Source organism: Carcharhinus amblyrhynchos, chromosome 3, assembly GCF_965287045.1.
Source record: "Carcharhinus amblyrhynchos chromosome 3, sCarAmb.v2.hapA, whole genome shotgun sequence".
NCBI classification, from domain to species: domain Eukaryota; kingdom Metazoa; phylum Chordata; class Chondrichthyes; order Carcharhiniformes; family Carcharhinidae; genus Carcharhinus; species Carcharhinus amblyrhynchos.
In genome coordinates, this window is record NC_137326.1 from 77,574,724 (window position 1) to 77,595,351 (window position 20,628).

General features: G+C 42.0%; 1 protein-coding gene across 6 annotated transcripts in view; it reads right to left on the bottom strand.

Annotated features, from left to right (window-relative positions):
- The window catches only part of atg16l1 (ATG16 autophagy related 16-like 1 (S. cerevisiae)), a 70,957-nt gene extending 54,240 nt beyond the window's left edge, over positions 1-16,717 (bottom strand). Inside the window, exons 1-8 of one of the 6 annotated variants that reach the window (XM_080185412.1) lie at positions 15,167-16,428; positions 14,973-15,047; positions 13,901-13,985; positions 11,923-12,027; positions 10,568-10,673; positions 9,435-9,508; positions 4,274-4,525; positions 463-2,480 (exon numbers count right to left, since the gene is read on the bottom strand). In XM_080185412.1, the coding sequence (XP_080041538.1) occupies positions 1,493-2,480; positions 4,274-4,525; positions 9,435-9,508; positions 10,568-10,673; positions 11,923-11,999 (1,497 nt within the window). In that variant the 5' untranslated portion in view covers positions 12,000-12,027; positions 13,901-13,985; positions 14,973-15,047; positions 15,167-16,428 and the 3' untranslated portion in view covers positions 463-1,492. The other 5 variants (XM_080185405.1, XM_080185409.1, XM_080185411.1 and 2 more) reach the window with 5 other exon arrangements.
- Positions 16,718-20,628: the final 3,911 nt, after the last annotated feature.

Genomic DNA, 20,628 nt, shown 5'->3' on the forward strand with positions numbered 1-20,628 from the left:
TTAAATCTCTTCACTTTCTAACTATCAATCTTACTTCTCCAGTATCAACAAATCTACACCGATACAGGGATCACAAATAACATGCAGTTTACTCCAGGCTTACAACACTGTACTATTTTATTGTATGAAGTGGGAACAGCACTAAATGTTCAGTTACACCACAGTGCAATTTGGCTCTCACCATCTAGAAGGGCAAGGGCAGCAGATACATGGGAACACTGCCACTTCCACGTTCCCCTTGGAAATATATCGCTGTTCCTTCAGTCACTGGGTTAAAATCCTAACGTGGAGATGCCAGCGTTGGACTGGGGTAAACACAGTAAGAAGTCTCACAACACCAGGTTAAAAGTACAGATTTATTTGGTAGTAAACGCCACTAGCTTTTGGGGTTGGCCCTTCATCAGATGAAGGGACAAACCCTGAAAGCTAGTGGCATTTACTACCAAATAAACCTGTTGGAATTTAACCTGGTGTTGAGAGACTTCTTACTGTCAAAAACCTAACAGTGGGTGTACCTACACCACACGGACCTCAGTTCAAAAAGGCAGCTCATCACCATCTTTCCAAGGACAGTTAACAATGGTGTCATACTCAACGACGCCTATGAATGATAAAAAGAAAACATTAACTGAGACCATTCCATGCACACCTGTGGTATCATACTACCAATATTTCCATTCTTGTAAGGGAATGGTAGTCAATTTCATTTAAGTTATAGTGGGTAGTGCTTTTCAGTCCAGCAATTAGCATAGACAACGCAGTCTTCAATACTGAAGTGAACATCTGTTTGACACCATTACAAACATTAAATCCCATTAATGTTGTGACGCAATTGTATTAAATGCTAAACCGAAGCCTGCATAGGATTCAACTACCCGTTTATTAATGTGTATAAAAAAGTTTCTCTAAAATAAATTAGTGGAGTTTTTTTTGTATGATACAACATACTTTCATATCCTCACTGCTGTTCAGTATGTAACGTACCCCAGATTCATGTATAAAAACCATTGAGAAATCAGTTCAAGTCAGAAAGCAAAACAGAAACTGCCAGACTCTCACTAGGTCAGTCAATTCTCTTTGAGATGTTGATGTCACACCTTGGATCCATCAATAACGTACATTTATATAGTGCCTTATGGTAGTAAAAGCTCCTAATGCACTTCACAGGAGTATAATCAAACTTCGACAAACCAACCACAAAGAGCTTTAAAGGTGAGTGGCTAAAAGCTTATTCAAAGAGGTAGGTCTTAAGAAATACTTAATGGTAAGAGAAAGAGCAAGAGAGAGGGAGGTTCAGAAAGAGAATTCCAGAGCCATGGCAGCTGAAGCCATAGCCATTCATCAGTACAGAAAACTGACAAGCCTTTGTAAGAGTCCTAGCCTTTCCTTTTTCCAGTTCCAACAAAGAGGTGCATTTCCAGAATTTTCCACTTTCATTCCCAACACTCCAGCTTTTTGTAACTTCCTTTTCATCTCTGGCAAACCCCAATGTCTACCTCAGGGAAGTTGCCACTGCAGTTTGTACGTCCCGTAGCATGCACAGCATTGGCTCGTAAATTCCCGATGGTCCTTGGAGTTGAAGCCAGTTTCCCAGCTTGCTGACGCACTCTAGCGCCTCGTTGCTGGTGACTGAAGAGGCTGTGCTCGGCAACACTCCGCCAACCATGTGCTTTTGTGCTGAATCCTCCAGACGGGGCCTCTTGGCTATGGCACAATTGTCCTCAAACTTTAGTTGTGGGCCAGGCAACCCCTCCTGTTTCATTGGGAGCAAGAGGGGGCAGGAATTGGTTGAGCTTAAATCACCTCCAGGGAGCCTGGGACCCAGACAGGTCGCATCTTTTTTTAACTGTGCTCCATGAAGGGGGTCAGCACAGGCAGTCTGCTCCACATTCCCATAGGCTCGATACAGCATTTGGATTGCATCAAGTAGCGTCACATTATGGCCAATATCAGGCACTCTGGCCCCAACTTCAGCACTCTCTGGAGTGTGGCCATCTGCCACAGGACCATCATAATCGTGCCGCTCGCTGGAGTCCTTCTTAAAAACAATGTTGTTCCGGGCCTTCCATCGCGAAAGCCACCCATCAGTCGGCTCAAAGTCATCATGGCCCAGCTCCTCTGCGAACTCTTTGGCTTTCGTCTTCAGCATGGGGCCCGAGACACGGAGTCCCTCAGACACAGCCTGCTGGAACCAGAACAGAAGAGCATCCTCCACCTCAATGTCCTTCCCCTTCCTCTTTCTCTTGCGGTTGGGATTAGCATTCTGCCGCCATTCCTCCAGAATCTTCTCTCTGTTCTGGCTGATGCGCCCCACCTGACTCTTCGAGATGCTGAACATCTTGGCCACAGAGGCATAGGAGGCTTTTGGGCCTTGTAAGGCTGCAACCACTTTCACCTTCTCAGCAAGTGGCAGATCTGTGCGTTTGTGATTCGTGGGCATCACAGGCAATGTTCCGATTTCTCCCAGCAGGATGAATGATCTGCCACAAAAAAAAAGCATTGGTGAGATTTTGTACAGTGAACAGAACCTGGGTAATGACAAAAATTAATGAATAAGTTACACATACATGGATGGATAAGCGGACATATTGCAGCAAATGGTTACGAGATAATCTATCCGACTAGGAGATTTCCCACCCTACCAGTCACGTATTGAGTCAGATTCTAATACACCAAGATGCTCATGTCATAACTTACTGAACTCAGCAGGGTTTCAGTGGACCAGGAATAAAAGCAGAAAATGCCAGAAATACTGAGCTGTTCAAGAAGTATCTATGGAGCAATCAACTGAAATGTCAACTTGGCTTCTCATTCACAAATGCTACTTGACCTGTTGAATATTTCCAGCATTTTCTGTTTTCATTTCGGACTTCCAGTATTCACAGTATTCTGTGTTTCATTCAATGTACCAGGCTGCCTCTGTCACCAGTTACTGACTAAGCTAGACTTCCATGGAGACTACCTATCACAGATTGAATTTACTTCAATGTGTATCAGAAGCTAAGTTGCAAGCGAAGGGTTCGCAAGGCAATTAACAACAGACAAAGGAGAAAAGACAAGGTAAAACTGGAAACCTTGAGTAGATGGCACCGAAGTGTTTTGAAGATTGAAGGAGTTTGAGGAGTTCAATGCATTCTGAGATCCTGGGAAAAAAATGATTTAGAGTAGGAGTCAGAATTAACTGCATATCAATTGTGTTAATTATTTGTAGATCAAGGATATGGATTGTGGTTTCACTTGATCACATACATAGACGAGTATGGAAACTGTAATGTGGTTGCGTTAGGAGGTGTGCATGTTTGTAATGTTTTCTCTGTAAATAAATGTAAGTCTGAGTAAAGAGTGACTCCAATATCATCAAAATAGCTTTCTGGAATAAAATAGTCAGGATATTAAACTCAGTTTTTGGAAGGAGGATCCAGACAGAAGAAAGAGCAGGCAAAGCTGCCTATAATCACAACAAAAAGTGAAAATAAAAGCCATGCTCTTAAGGATACTGACCACCCAAGTGTTAATTATTGACAAGCAAGAAAGGAACAAGACAGGAGCTAGGAAGCAGCGGTTGACAGAACGTGTGAGTTTACATTGAATTTAGATTTGCAGAAACAGGCATCAGGCCAACAAGCCAAGCTGGTGTTCATACCACCTTACTTCATCTCACTTTAAAAATGACTAGTTTCTTGTGCCTCATTCAGGAGTACATGGAAAGTGTTAGAAGAACTGAGAGTAGGACTCAAGCTTTGAACAGACTTGGACTTTACTGAGTTAAAAGCTGCTGAGTGGAAATGTTTCTCATTTTACAACAGAAGAAAGTGATAATTCTACAGCTTTAGCAACAGAAAAGATAATGATGCCTAGTGGAAAGATATGTTGAGAATTAAGGGTGAGATACCAAAGGAAAAGAGAGTAAATGGGCTTCTGCGAAACATGGAAGGCCCATACCTTTGAAGAATGGGAAGAAACAACATTGTGAAGCATTTGGTTCATCAAAAAGCAACAATTCAGCTAATAGACTGAGAGAAATGAAAACCTCAGGACTCTAAATTATCCCTTGGTGTCCCAAGTCACGTAGATTAGGGGATTAGCAGGTTAAATATGTGGGGTTACAGGGATAGGGCCTGGGTAAATGTCAATGCAGACACAGTGAGCCAAATAGTCTCCTTCTGCACCGTAGGGATTCTCTGATTCAATAACTTGTTTTTATCCCCACTGTTACAATTTCACTTCTTACACAACAGTAGTAAATCAAATCCCACTGAATTGCAGTGTTTACCTGGAGTCCTTTTCATTCTCTGTATTCAGCCTGCTTGCATCCTGTGTTTTCTCACTCATCCACCGTGTGATTAGCTCACGGTTCGCATCAGCCATTTTCTGCAGCCGCTCCTCGAGGGTGTTGAAGGTGACATGGAGAGTGTTGTATTCATTCTTCAATGTGTGATTGGCTCGCTCCAAATCCTGCAGGTTAGTCCGCAACTCCCGACATTCGACCTCCAGCTTCTTAATTCGCTTGTGGTACTCTACCATTCTGAAATCCATCAGGTTACAAGGTACAGGCTTTACTTGGAGAGTTTACAGAGATCACGTGCAGTAGATAGATATGGATTGCGATTATATTTTCTACACAAATTAATGAGCAGAACCACAACAGGTCATGAATAGCTCTGTATTTTAGTTTTATTTGGTCAGATTACAGCAGAGGCATGGCCAATACTAACAAAAACTGTTGTCACTCTCTGAGACAAAATGAAATGATGAAAAATGCAATCTAATGAGACTGCACGATATCTCCATTTTAGAAATGGTACACTCAACATGTCTGTCACACTCAAGTGCCAGAATACATTTTCTGTGCCATACTCCAAAAAAAAAGCCTAAAAAAAACTGTCCAGGAACAAAAAGCAGCTTTACCAGATTCCCTGTACTATAGTCTCCAATGTTGCAAATACTTCATTTTTCCCAATGTTTTACCTAATAGCAGCAACTTCAAAATTGATCTCTGTACAAACTCAATACTTATCAGTTTGACTGTAATCTTAAAGAACAGATCATCTATATGTTCAGAATCTAAAATTCTTCTGTGTAAAAAGTGTATAATCTAAGGAAGATTGGTTTGATAATAGGATTATAGAACCGTACAGTGCAAAAAGAGGCCCTTCGGCTACACTGAACACAATCCCACCCAGGCCCTACCCCATATCCCTACATATTATATCCACTAATCCCTCTAACTTACACATCCCTGGACACTAAGGGGCAATTTCTTAGCATGGACAATGAACCTAACCCGCACATCTTTGGACTGTGGGAGGAAACCAGAGTACCCAGAAGAAATCCACGCAGACACAAGGAGAACGTGCAAACTCCACACAGTGACCTGAGCTGGGAATTGAACCCAGGACCCTGGAGCTGTGAAGCAGCAGTGCTAACCACTGTGCTACTGTGCCACCCTATAGATTATTGTTGCACTATAAAACACTCCTCCATCATACCTGATCTCAAAGTTATTCTAAATTGGGCAAATTTATTCCATTATTTACTGGGTTAATTGTCCAACAAGATTGCTTCTGTGCTTTTCAAAGCTGCCGCAGATCACTGACAAGTTAAAACAAATGTTAAAAGCAATTAAGCAACATCAAGCAAGGTGTAAATGTAGAAAAAGATTAGCAATATAAAATAATAATTGTTACAACTTACACTTTTTAACCTCCTGTACATCCTTACTGGTGCAAAGCAACCATAACAAACTGAGCTCAATCTCTCCCAACAACATACTGGCTCCACAACAGCTCTGCCTTGTTAACTGACCTGCCAATCCAGCAGCTGTAGAATATTTATCTGCACTTTGTCCTGCAAGTCTCATCACCTTGAGAATAGAGGTTCCGACTTGCTAAAATAAAGACGGAGGGAGGCTCCTAAATTTCCAGAGGCAGACTGATTTCCATTAAGTGAAACAAGGCTTAATATAAGTCATTAACGTGCCAATTTCAGAAGATACTGAGTAACTATAATGATCAGATGCACTTATTTCCATTAATACTATTTACCTTGACATAATCAAAAAGGTGTTAGAGTTCTCATTTGTTGGGAATGTCATATCCTTCAAAACAATATTTTTTATTATCTGTGTGCTTGGATACAGACCTGGAGAATTCAAAAAGGTCATAAATTCACCTTGGACTGGGAACAAGCCTGACTTCTAAGAAATCACCTAACCTGCATGGTACTTGTGGGTGGCACAGTGGTTAGCACTGCTGCCTCACAGCATCAGGGACCCAGGATTGATTCCCGGCTTGGGTCACTGTATGTGCGGAGTTTGCACGTTCTCCCTGTGTCTGCATGGGTTTCCTCTGGTTTTCTCCTCACATCTGAAAGACGTGCTGATTAGGTGCATTGACCCAAACAGGCGCCAGAATGTGGTGTCTAGGGAATTTCACAGAAACTTTATTGCAATGTTAATGTAAGCCTTACTTGTGACTAATAAATAAAACTTGGGGAAGAGCTGTTTTTGTTTGTTTTGAATTGCAGTCACTAATTTATGGGAAAAGAAACTGAAAGGCAAAGGCTAGTGACTTGCTGGAAATCACATGGCAGATCTCACCTTTTACTGGTTTTGAAGACTTGTTGGGGAATAAGCTGAGAGGGGAAGGCTATCCTACCAGACTCCCCCTCTCTCTACCTCACCTGAAATTGGATGTGGTTCACTACTGCTGCCAAGAATCCTCATGACTATAATCTGCCTACATTTGGACCTACAAAGTTGAAACAAAAACTGATCCAGTCCTATATTCTCCTCTACGCCAAAGTTCCATTTGTGGGAACTTCCAGATATCCATTAGGAACATTGGCTTGTCTTTACATGAAAAAATTCCAGATTGACAGCATCAAGACTCTGTCAAACTTATCCTTTATTTTATAATGCCTATTCTCTAAAGCCCATTTCTGCAGAGACTGTTTTTCCTTTGTTTGCCTGCATGTGTGTATGCTGGGGAATTTTATACTTCCAGGTTACAATTGTGTGTTAACCAGTACTTGCAACATGTTAAAAAGTAGTTCAGTTTTATAATAAACAAATAAGTTTGTCACTTATTGAAAGAAGCCTGGTTGAAGTCTCTTTTATTCTGGGTACCTACAGAGGAGGTAAACAATTGGCCTTTTGGTGAGTAAACTGAACTTTTAAACTAATGGTACAATCTCCAGAGTAGTGGGGTTAGATAATACATGTACTCTTCCTATCCCATAGCAAGTTTGGCTTAAATCTAGTTTTCTAGTACACCCCCTGAATTCCAGCCTGCTTAAAGTCCCTTAACAACTGATTGTGCTAGCTTCCACATCTCTCCATTTACAAAATCCAGTTTTCCTATGTGTGTTTGAGTGAGTCTGACTGAATACCATCAGAAGTAAACCAGAAACTTTCCAAGGCAATGTATGTGAAGCATTTATCAAATACTGAAAAAAGCTAACAAAATTATTTGCAATCGACAAAGGAACATTAAAGATAATTCTTTTGCATTGTGTGTGCTCATTCTCTCAGACTCCCTTTACTTTGTTAGCAGTTTTCACCACACTTTGGCAGAATACAACATGGGAGAAATAGAGATAGCTTAGCAAATATTCAGAGGAAGCTGCTTAAATTGAGTAAATGCAAATACAAAGGGAGATTTGAATGATTAGGTCCGTTTTTGCTACACCAAAAAAGGGTTAAGGAATTATTTGAAAAAATTGCTTTTTGTTTTTAAAGCTATTTAAAACAATGAAAAGGAAGGACAGTGTTGACAGATACAGACAGTTTCTGGAATTGAAGGATTTAGAATGAGGGGAACATCAATGTAAGGTTAAATGCAAGAGGTTTAGGACAGAGTAAAGGACACATGTTTTTGTTGAAAAGAACAGTGGATTTAGGGCATATACTATCAGCATTAGTGATTTTGTTTTTCCACCTCAAAATTAGCTTTTGAATTGAAAGCTCAAACTCCAAAAGGCAATCAGTTTTAGGCAATTTGCAGCAGCAATGAACAGGCCAAACAAAATTCTCAGAATTTTGTTTCACTTTTTAAATTACTTTGAAGGAAACACTGGAATACAACTGAACTAAATTATAACACCATTCTTGGCGTTAACAAAAAACTACTCTCTGCAGTATCCACCAGTCATGGAAGGCTTCTTGCATACCAATGGACAGTGGATGATCCATCTCAGGACCACCTTGGACTGGGAACAAGCCTGAAGATCATGGGAGGCAGGCAGCCACAGCTCCTGGGCCATATCCACCCTGGGCCTATAATGGTCACCTTGGCCAGGCCCAGTCCAGAAGCAGATCCTCAGTCTTAATCACCTCCATCTATTTCCTGTGGCCAAAAATCAGAAGCCCTGAAGCTGAAGCCAGAAATTGAGCACCAGCCTCCTTACATAGTCAAACAGTGACAGCAACTAACACTTCGTATTACACGTGAAATATGGACCCATTCTTTAAAGGTTACAAACAATCTGTTTATTGGACCTGCTCTGTGCAATAGTGTGCAGCCCATATCACCACTAGTACAGTGGAGGACACGCAAATACAGAGACTAGAGACCTCCACTGGAGACCCCTGCCCTGGCTGGATGGCACAGCCAGATGGAAGATGAAGGCAAGGAAGAGTTTAATGTGCAATAGCAGCCAATGCAGGAAATCCCTCCATGTTCAGTAAAGTGGCTCAGAGAGAATTTCCAAGGGGTTTGCAAAGGAGGATTCAAGGCCCCATAATAGATGAGAAATTCCATCCAAACTGATGCAACATAGGCAGAATTTCTCCATGCATTTGAATCTTTTAACGTACATGGTGGAATAGGTGCTGAGCCTGTAGATGCCTTTGACCATGGATGGCAGCAGGACATCTGGCTGCCAGTGGTTCTCCTGCATCCCCGATAGTGGCTACCACTGTAGCCAGGACTCTCCGCTTTGCCAGCCAATTGTCGCTGAAACCAATTATGAGGAGGTGTTTGGTTCCAAAGTGGTGGCTACGTTACAACATTCTGTTTCCCAGTGTTAAAAAATTGTACCCAGATCAGAGTTAGTGCTGGAAGCAGAGACCATGTCAACATTTAAAGATAGATTGGTGGTGAACAGGGAAGTAACAGCATCTGGGAACAAAATCTTACTGGAACAAGACCACTGTTTAGGAGGTTAAACACCTTTTGAGTCTTATGCCATCTAGATTGCAAAGATTAATAAGGCTAAAAGTGACAGATAATTTAGATTGGCCACTAAAGCAGTTATATGAGGGAACAAATTTAATTTAGTCAAAAAGTTAATTACGGTTATAACTTATTGGGCTAAATGAGCCATTTATGTCATGTAGATCATTGCAAAATGTATCCAAATCCAGGCTGATAGACATTTTAACCATTCCCTCTCACTCTAAAAGGAACCAGAATCTGAACTGCCCACTAACTTACTTTGCTTCATTAGTCAGGATCTCTCGGTCCTTTTGCTGCAGTCTGCTATTGAGTTCAATCATGCTTTGTGCAAGCTGGGCAAGGGAGAGAGGAAGAAAATTGTCACAAAACTGCACAAGTATAAAACCAAAGTTTCTACCACACACAAATTTTAAACCATATAAATAAATCCAACCATTCATACTCAATTCCTTCAGATACAATTAATGTAAGTGAAGCAACAAAAAGGGGGGGGTTCTCTATTTAAATAGTGAACTTCTGAATCTAACGCCATTGAGATTGCAAAGTTATAAGAAGTGACTGACAATTTTGACTAGCCACTAACAGTTAAAAGAGGGAATAAATTTATCAAAAAATTCACTATGGTTATGGTTTAGTTAGAGTGCAAATTTAGATCACAGCGATGCACAATCCATTCTTTTAAAGTGGAATTAAGTAGTTGTTTGAAAAAAAAAACCAAGCAACAATCAATGGCTCAAGAAGAATAGAACACCAGCACAGATTTGCTCTGATTGCCTATTGTTGTAGTTATTTTTGAAATTGCTCCTTTCGAAGCGGTGTTTGCTGGTCACGCAGCAGTCACCAGAGTTCCTAGAGACCCTTCGCGGACACCCAAAGATCCACAGACTCAGTTCAGGAACCTCTGCTGTCAGATGATTTCTTGCACGTTGTATAAACAAAGTCCCAGGCAAGTTTTGCCATTGCCACACCTTTTGGTTCTGACAGAATTACTCATTAGAAACTAAAATCAGAGATCTGGAACACCAGATGAAAGTAACTGCACTGCTACATCTAGAATCATCCAAATACAAAAGCGTACAACACAGGAAGGAGACCACCATTTGGCCCATCATGTCCATGTTAGCTCTGAAAAAACTATGCAATTAATTGCACTCCTCAATTCTTCCCCCACAGCCCCGAGTTTTCTTTTCAATCATCTACCTACTTCCATTTGAAAAGTTACCACTGAATCGGCTCCCTGCATTTTCAGGCAGTGTGTTTCAGATTATCATGACTCACAACAAAAAAATTCTCATCTCCCTTCTGGCTCTTTTGCTACTTATTTTTGCAACAAAAAGAGCAGAGCTAGGAACCACTGCAGGGAACTGTCTTCATTTGGTACTGATACCTACATCTCCGTGATTTTTATGAAACTCTGTCAACTCATCTTGTTGCCAGACCCAGGTCTGTGTGCCTTTCTGTAACATCATTTCGTTCTGCGTCCCATCCAAAGCTGGGCTAACGTATGGAAGAGAAGAAAATACAATGTTAGCAATTTGTAGTCCAAGAATGGATTTCAGATACACCATGCTTACAAACTAGGCAAATAGACTTAATATGACACTGGCACAGTGAAACCCATTTAAGGATGGTAAAGGTAATGTCAATAAGTGAACGAAAGTTACTGGAAAGAATATCCACAATTTATTTCTTTTCTTTTAAGGAAATCAGTGAAACTCGTTAGCATTATTACACAACAATAAGAAGCTTTTGCATCGTGCCTTTTAAAATAACAAGGAGGCTACGGTGCTTTACAAGCTTATAAGACAACCAAATTTAATGCCAAGCCAAAAAAACATATTAGGACATGTGATCAAAAGCTTGGTCAAACTGCATCATCTCCCGCTTGTTCTACTGTCACTCACTTCACTCTTAACCCTCCATTCACTTCCTTCCCATGAGTAGCTTTTTAAAACATTCTAACTCCAAGCTATGAGAAAACAGAATGTCTATCTCAGAGCTGAGAGAAACAATAGACTAACTTTGCCATTTTGACGACAGAATAATAGAATTGTTCAGCACTGTAATATTTCTGTTATTATGTCAACAAAGCACAGGTGAGGTGAAAAGGTGGCTTCAAAATCATTGCTTTCTTTTGAACATTTAAAAATTGACCAGAGAAAGGTGTGCTCTTTCTTCTATTCAATTCTCTCCCACTGTCTGCAAAGAACAAATTACAAAGCTGAAGCTATCAGAGTAATCAGAACACTACATACCTGTCCTCCAACCCCAAATTCACACACACAAGCAGACGCTTAAAACTGTTGAACTCTACATATAACTTGAGAACATTTTTCAGCAGCAACCGAAGGAAACATATTCCTCCATGCGAGCTGACTGACAAAAATACATCTGGAAAATTATTGATGTTACCCATGCTCAAGATTTAATTCAAAATGAAGTCAACATACATTCATAAAACTAATAGAAGTGGACATGTTGGCTGCTTGTATCTGCTCACCCTTAAGAGTGCAGCTAATGAACTTAAATGGCAAAATATCTGGCAGGGATATTAGGAAGTAACTTTGCAATGTAAAACCTGAACACTGCTGAAAGTCCTTGTTGATGAATCACAGAAAGTTAACATAGAAGTACAACAATTAGGAAAACAAATGGTATGTTAGCTTTTTCTACACAAAGGGATTGGATTACAAGAGAAAAGGCCTTAGAACAACTGAAATACTGTATATAATTCTGGTGCGCTTACCTAAAGACACATTTGCCCGAAAGGGAGAACAACAGAGACTCAATGGACGGATTCCTGAGACGAGGGTTGACTCCCATGAGACTGAATAGATGAGATTCATATTTCCTTAGTATTTGGAAGATGGAAAAGTGATCTCATTAAAACATGCAAAATCCTTAAGGGGCTTGACAGGTTAATTGCTGGAAGGACATTTCCTCATTGAGAGACTAGGGTCACAGTATCAGAATAAGGACTCAGTCACTTCTAATTGAGAACGAGGAGAAATGTCTTCACAGTGGGCTGCGAATCTTTCAAATTCCCTACCCTAGAGAGCTATGGTTGTTCAGTCATTGAGTACAGGTACTGGACCTTGTATGCAGTACGTGTACCACATATGCGGATTTTTCGATTTTGAAACTGGTGGGAGTGAGGAAGTGAATACAACTTAAGGCCAGGCTGATTTCTGTGCCAAGCTGGGATAAAGAAAGGAAGAGTTGAGGGGCAAGACTATGCCAGCTTCCATCACTAATCCCGGGAGAGGATCAGCATGTTGTGACCAGGATATGACAGGATTGTATATTCCAGGTCTGGACCCGATTTTTGAGATACTGGTTAAGGAGTCTGGTACCTGTATACGAGATCAACAGATTAGAAAATTCAGAGGGTACAGGAGGTGGGGTTGAAATAGAAAATTTGCCATGATCTTATTGAATAGTGGAGCAAGTTCAATGGGACAAATAGCCAACCCCAGCTCCTATTAATGTTCACAAAAGCATAACCAAACAAAACCTGACACCAAGCAGAGATATTAGGACACGTGTCCAAAATGATTTTATTTATTTGTTCACATAATGTGGACATCACTGGCTAGACCAGCATTTATTGCCCATCCCTGTCGCCACGCTGTTGGTGAGTTGCCTTCTTGAACCATTACAGTCCATGTGCTGTATGTACACCTGCAGTACTATTAAAATGAGATTATCAGGAATTTAATGCAGCAGTGAAGGAATAGCAATATAGTTCTGAGTCAGGATGAGGTGTGGTTTGGAGGGGAACTTGCAGATGATGCTGCTCCCATATACCTAATTCTAAGTGCTAGAAATCACAGGTTTGGAAGGTGCTGCCAAAGGAGCCTTGTGAGTTGATGCAGTTCATTCGTAGACGGTGGACACTGTTGCTACTGTGTCTCAGCTGTAGACAGAATGAATGCTGAAAGTGGTAGATAGCGTGCCAATCAAGCAGGCTGCTTTGTCCTGGATGGTGTTGAGTTTCTTGAGTATTATTGGAGCCAAGCAAGTGAGAGTCACTCCTGACTTGTGCCTTATAAATGGTGGACATGCTTTTTAACCTGCAGGATGTTGATAGTGGTTTACGTAGCTGGTAATCTTATTCAAAGAGCTAGGTTTTAAGGAATCTCTTATGAGGAGAGGCAGAAGGTTAGGGATGGAATTCTGGAGATTAGAGCCTACATCCTTGAAGGCACAACCACCAGTGATGGCTTAGAAGAAAGCAAGGATATGCAAGAGGACAGAATTGGAAGAATATTCCAGTTTCCGCCCAGTCTGAAAGATGTGCCGGTTAGGTGCATTGCCCATGCTAAATTCTCCCTCAGTACCGAATAAGCGCTCGAGTGTGGCAACCAGGGGATTTTCACAGTAACTTCATTGGATTGTAAATGTAAGCCTCCTTCTGACACTAAAAGAATAAGCAAACAAACTTCTGAATGTTGGAGATGGTCACAGAGATGGGAAGCATTGAGGTCATGGTGGAATTTGAATTCTAGGGCAAGAATTTTGAACTCCAACCATGAACAGATTACAAGTCTGTAAGCTACAAGTCTGAAATACAAAGAAAAACACGGCTATCTGCATAATTCCTCAGGTGTATGCCCAACAGTCATGGTTTCAAAGTGGCATTTCATGTATCACCCACCCAGAGGCTCCATGGTACAAACATACGTAGCTGTGAAGACTACATTATTGGACACTCCTGTCCATACCTGATGGGCTGCAGGTCACATTTTTCACCCTGAATTTTCTCAGTCAGAGCTGCCTGCAGATCAGATTTGTCCAGCAGCTTAGTATCTGCAGTAGATACAAAAAAAACAAATAAAAAGGCATCAGTATGATTCCCACTACTAACAAAACTGTTTGACCTGTCCCCTCTCTATCCCCACTGGCTTACTAAGTCAAATCAATGTGCTACATGACATTGAACTAGATGGACCAGGTGAGCCCAGGTTTGGTACTTACTCTAGAAAGCTGAATACACAGACACCATCTCAGTTTCATCATATTATCTAGCCCTGAAGTTGTTAATTCCAAATCAGCATAACTTCAACATGTTGTATAATTAACTCAGGAAAAATTACAGACACCTTACCAAAGGGATACAGCTATTGTCTATAATGCTAAGCCATACAGAACACAATGTGCTAATTCAATAGGCAGGATCAAGTCAGTCACCAGGTCATACATCAGTTGAGGGAGGCTATAACTGTCCTCAAACCAAACTGCAAAAGGGGTTTGTTTGTGGAGAGCCAGCAAAACTGAAAAATGTTGGGAAAGAACAGGATCACTTTCAGTTGTGTTTACTAGGGCTGAATGAGCTGTGATACAGAACAGGTCCTGGAATCTAAAACAATCTGAATTTGTTGCTGAACAATTAGTGCTTGGGCAAGTTACATGAGGGCTGCTGGGGCTTATGTAACCGCCATCAATAAGCAGATCAGTGGAAAACTAGTCAGGCTCACAGCCCAGTAAGTCAGTCTTCACTGGGACTGCAACCCACATGGTGGATGGGGTGCCATGATCATATGTCCAAACTCACATTCATTATCCTGGATGTGTACATCCTGTGAACGGATCTGTAACCTATTGTTGATAATACTGGATTCACAGCCATGAGGATCAGAGTACAAATACAACCATGGCATGTTGTGTCATCCTATTGACAGAAACTGGTCACTGGTAGTTGGAAATTTTTAACAATGACAGCAAAATCTGTTAAATGACCTGATAAACCCAACTGTTTCACCAATGTGCTTTAGAGAAGGGAGCCCATTGCCTTACTTGGCCTGGTAATACCTCACTCCAGTCCCACTCTATTTGGTTGAGTCATGATATAAAAATCGTTCTTGCTGACTGCTAAAGAGAGAGAAAGAAAGAGTGAGATTCTTGTCTGGATCCTTCTGAACCAAGACATTGCTACCAACAGTGCTCTTCCTTGGAGCCAGCACAGATTGAGATCCAAGCAAAACACTCACTATGTGATTCTTGTCGCAGAACAATTTCAGGAGAAACATGGAGATGTTTACTGATTTGGCAATGACTGCAGGCAGGGCTTAGAAGCTGCTGTGCTGAAGGGTTTATCTGCCTTATTTGATGCTACATAATGGCATATCAGGGACTGTGACTACTGACTTTAGGTGTCTGATGCTTTCTTCATTGCCTCAGAATAAACCAGGGCTGAGTTCTGACAACCAGCTTGCTTTGGTCCACCATGTTTTGGGAAGCTATGACAGAATTCCCAGCTAGGCTCCCAGAGCAAACACTATACCTCTGTTGCAGGCTACTAGCAAAAATGAGAATTAAGCAAGCTATCATTCACAAGGTCTTATTCACTGCTGACCCACACATTGGAAAATCTCCAAACCATAAGATGCTGATGATTTAGCTAAGGTGCAAAACAGCCAGAAGAACAGAGGGATTAGTTTCTAACCAGCACCTTTCACCCAATAAGTGCCTTCATTATTGAATGAGTGCAGTTGGCTTCAGCCCAACAATTTACCCCATCATCTACTTGCCATTTTATTGACTCCAAGTCCTGCTCATCTTTTATCTGATTAATAAAACTAAGATAATTAAGAGTCAGACCACATAAATATACATGTATTGCATATAAAGCAGCACCTAGATCACCTCCTCTCAAAACCTGGGAAAACTGGACAATCTACAAACGGCATACAAAAAGCTTAAATTTAGAATTTCACCTCTACTACACAAACACATAGAAAAGTCAGTTTTCAAAACAAAACAGCCCTGCATTGCCAGGGGGTCAACAAGCTACCTGTCTAACTGGAGCAACATTAAACAAATGTTGAGGCTGTTTAACAACAAACTGTCAAAGGGAGTATCTGTGCTAGAAGCGAACGAGGAGAAAACTGGGAGGTAGCAGCAGCTGGATCCCTAAGTGCTCCCGTCCAGCGTCGTGGGTAGTGGCAACGCCGTCAAGGGCAGGCACTCCCTACGGGCAAAAACCTGGAAATTTCAGGAGCCTCCAGTAAGGGCCCAGCTGCTGGGAAAGAGTGGATCTGAATCCCAGGAACATCCAGAAACCACCCCGAAGTCACAAGGTGAAGGTTTCAGCAGTAGATCAGCCAGTGTAGGGGCGGTGGTGGAGCTGGGTTGTCTTAGAGGGAGGCTGTGCAGAGCCTGAGTCACAGAAACAAGCTCCATTCCGGGACAGCCCGAGGAGTCTGCCTTCCGCCCCGCAAGGAGGGCGAGTGAGAAAGGCGGGCGGCCTGCCCAAGCCGGTACCTACAGCCCCCCAGCAGCGCTCCCAGCGCCTGCCGCTCCAGCCTCTCCCTCAGCCGCTGCTGCTCCGCCATCTTCCCCCGAAGGTCTTTCCGCACTGCCGACGCAGAGCTACGAACAGCCCGCCTGTGAACAAGCAGGGGAAGAGCGGAACATAAGGGGCAGCTGTCTGGGATTGAGGGTAGGGAAGATCAGCAGTCCCGTTTCGCTGAGTGGCTGGGGCGTCTTTTAAAAGCAGCCGAACTTCAAACAAACAGCTGTTTGGACACCGATATGGACCTCCTGCCGCCATCTTTGATACAGTCACTGTGACCTGGAAACACGTGCCAGTCATCGCTTCACTCCCATCTCTACATTGACCCTGAGCTGATCATGTCTGTAACCTTGAGCGTACTTGTAGTACTGCAGATAATGTTCCCGTAGATGACAAGATTTCATTTATTTATCTTTCCGTATAAATATAATATATGTCTACATTAAAAGTACTGTTAGCAAAACTCACCAAATTCAGGAGTCAGCTCGTAACCCCATCGACCTTACCAAGTATTCCCATTTGTCTAGCACTTAAATGAAGGAAGTGAACTGAAACAATATCACTTTTTAATTTTCTGATGGAGTCTGTTGCTATGGGGCCCCACTTTTGCTGGTGCACGATTCTCTGTGTCAAGGAATAGGAAATACCGCAACAGCTTGGTGACTAGCACTGCTAGCTGTGCAGATACATGGATTTGGGCCTGTGTCTGTGGGAGTTTGCGCATTCTCCCTGCGGATGCGTGGATTTCCTCCGGGCGCTCCGGTTTCCTCCCACACCCCAAAGATGTGCTCTTAGGCTGATTGGTTTTACCAAATTGACACTATTCTCCCCTGAATCTGGCTAAGTCAGGGGTTCTATTTGTAGATACGCAAGGTAGAATAGGTGTAGGGTGATGCGGCGGCGCGGGCTTGTTGGGCCGAAGGGCCTGTTTCCTGTGCTGGGTTGTTCTTTGTTCTTTGTTTAAATACAAAAAGATCAACTTGCAGCATAAGTGATTAGCTGAGGGCTGGTGTTGCTGTATTACATATATGTGCTCAGGTGCTCTTTTGTATCCACACTACACCACCCATGACTGAAAATAAGTGAATAATCTCCTTTGAAGCTTCAGTTTCCTCAAAAGCCAGCCAGTTTTCGACTGAAGTATGTAATCCATATCAGTGGTAGCAATAAGGCCACAAAGAAAATCAAAATATATAGTAATACAGGAATATTTATAAAGACATTTCAAAGGGACAATTGGGAAACTGACTTAAATATAAAAATCAATATACGAATCCTTTGCACTGCTGACATATAATACATCAATGCAACAAACCTTATTTCCTCTGGATGCCAACTCCCCACAGTTTCCTCATAGTCTCCCAAACCCAGACAGCCCGCTTCTATCTACTTCCCAAAATCCAGAAGAAGGACTGACTTGGTAGGCCCAGTATGTCAGCATTCTCCTGCCCCAATGAACTTATTTCCTCTTATCTTGGCTCTATCCCCATCTGCATCCGGGATTCCTCTGATGCCCTAAGACATATTGACAGCTTCCAGTTGGCAGGCTCTAGCCACCTCCTATTCATCACGGATGTGCAATTTCTCTACACCTCCCACACCAGGATCACCTAAGAGCTCTTTGCTTCTTTCTTGAAAAGAGGCATGAACAATTCCCATCCACCATCACTCTCCTCCACCTAGCTGAACTCGTTCTATCAACAACTTCTCCTTTAACTCATCCCACTTTCTCCAAATCAAAGGTGTAGCAATGGGTACCCGCATGGGTCCTACGTATGCTTGTCTTTTCATGGGGTACGTTCCTATCCTAGTTCTTTGTGAAACAATCTTTATTTTACAACTCAGTTTAAGTATAACAAATTAATTAACTTAACTTTTAACAATTAAACAGTACTTAAACATGACAAGATACAATTCTTAACCACTTACCTATCTCTGAGCTCCAATCAAACAATATTCCACTCAAGACCTATATGGGTCCCTCCCACAACTCCTTTACCGGTACTTCGATGCTTATTTCGGTGTTGCTTCACACTCTCATCTGGACCTGGAAAAATTAATCAACTTTGCTTCCAGTTTCCAACCCTCCATCACCTTCACCTGCTTCATCTCAGACACTTCCCTTCCCTTACTTGACCTTTCTGTGTCCATTTCCAGCAATAGACTATTTACCAATATCCATCACAAGCCCACTGACTCCCACAGCTATCTGGCTACAGCTCTTCGCATCCTACATCCTGTAAGGTCTCCATCCCTTTCAGTTCCTTCACCTCCGTTGCATTTGTTCCAATGATGCCACTTTCCAAAGTGGTACTCCTAATGTTTGCTCCTTTTTCCTCTGTAGGTGGTTTCCCGCCTACAGTTGTCACCAAGGCCCTCAAAAGCATGTGGTCCATCTCCCACCCCCTCTCCTCCCTTCCAAAACAAGGATAGCGTCCCCCTTGTTCTCACATTTCACCCTACCAGCCTCTGCATGCAAAGCATAATCCTCTGCCATTTTTGCCATCTTCAGCGTGATGCCACCACCAAATGCATCTTCCCTTCGCTCCCTCTGTCAGCATTCTGCAGAAACCATTCCTTCCGGGATAATCTCGTCCACTCCTCCACCATACCCAACACCTCTCCCATCACCCATGGCACCCTCCCATGCAATCGCAGAAGGTGTAATTCCTGCCCCTTTATCTCTTCCATTCTTACCATCCAAGGTTCAAAACACTCATTCCAGGTTAAGCAGCGTTTCAGTTGCACCTCTTTCAATTTAATCTATTGCTTTTGCTGCTCCCAATGTGGTCTCCTCTATATCAGAGAAATCAAGCATAGACTGGGTGAGCACCTTCAATCTGTGCGCAGTCAAGACCCTGACCTTCCGGTTGCTTGCCATTTTAACACATTATTCTGCTCCCATGCTCACATGTCTGTCCTTGGCCTGCTGCAGTGTTCCAGTGAAGCTCAACACAAACTGGAGGAACAGCTTCTCATCTAGGTACATTACAGCCTTCTGGTCTCAACATCGAATTCAACAACTTCCGATGATTAGTTCTGCCCCACCTTGACCACGTTGTTATCATTTTATTTCATTTTTAACTGTCCTCTACCTTTCATTTCTTTTTTGTCTTTATTTTTCTTTCCCCCACTCTTCCCCCTATTTTACCCCCTTTCCTTACATTTTCTAACTCCTTGTCCCCCTTTGCTTCCCCTTTTTTCTCAATTTTACCTCTCTCCCACCCATTTACTTCTTCCTCCACATCTTCATCTGTCACAGTTTACCTTCTGATTTCAGTATCTCTGCCGTTTGGCCATTCACACCTTTTACTCTCTCTATGGACTGCCATTAGCAACCTTTACCCTTTTTGTAGCTATGACTCATCTTTCATTCCCTCACCCTGCAGTACAAATATCTCTCACTTTTTATGCCTTTTAGCTTTGATATAGAGTCATCTGGTCTCAATGTCAGCGCTTTTCTCTCCTTACAGATGCTGCCAGACCTGCTGAGATTTTCCAGCATTTTCTCTTATGGTTTCAGATTCCTACATCCGCAGTAATTTGCTTTTATCCAGTTATTCAATGCAACAAACCCACTCACTAAAACTATTTAAAATAATCACCCTCATGGTGTAAAATTTCAAAATATCAAATCCTTTTACCATCATTTCCAATGTGTGGAAATCCAATGTACCGATGGTTCTGGCTTTGCTTTTGTTTTTACACCAATAAAGCCAACCCAATATTTATTCCCATTGTATAGGATCCCACTGTTCCAACTCCATTTGTATTCACATCTATTGTATAAGATCCCAAATCTCTCCATATTCATTACCACTAGAAAGTCCCAATATGGTAATATTCTTGACACCTTTGAGGGTCCTTCTTCATGGACAGATTTTGGAATTGAGGTATTTGGAAACCTTCTGCTCTAAAAGAAGCTAAAATTGCAAATGGATTTTAAAAATTGGCCACAAATGCAGGGATTGCAAATATACATCAAAGTTAACCAATTTGTACAATGTCACAGCTCACAGTGCATTTAAAACTGATACAATGAAGATCAGCTGTCTCATCCTAACCCAGAATGGTTGCCATTCATTCTGAACAGCAGGAGAATTTTTTCTTAAATCCCAAAGCCCCTGAGGAAGGGGGAGGAGACACCTAGTTTTATTG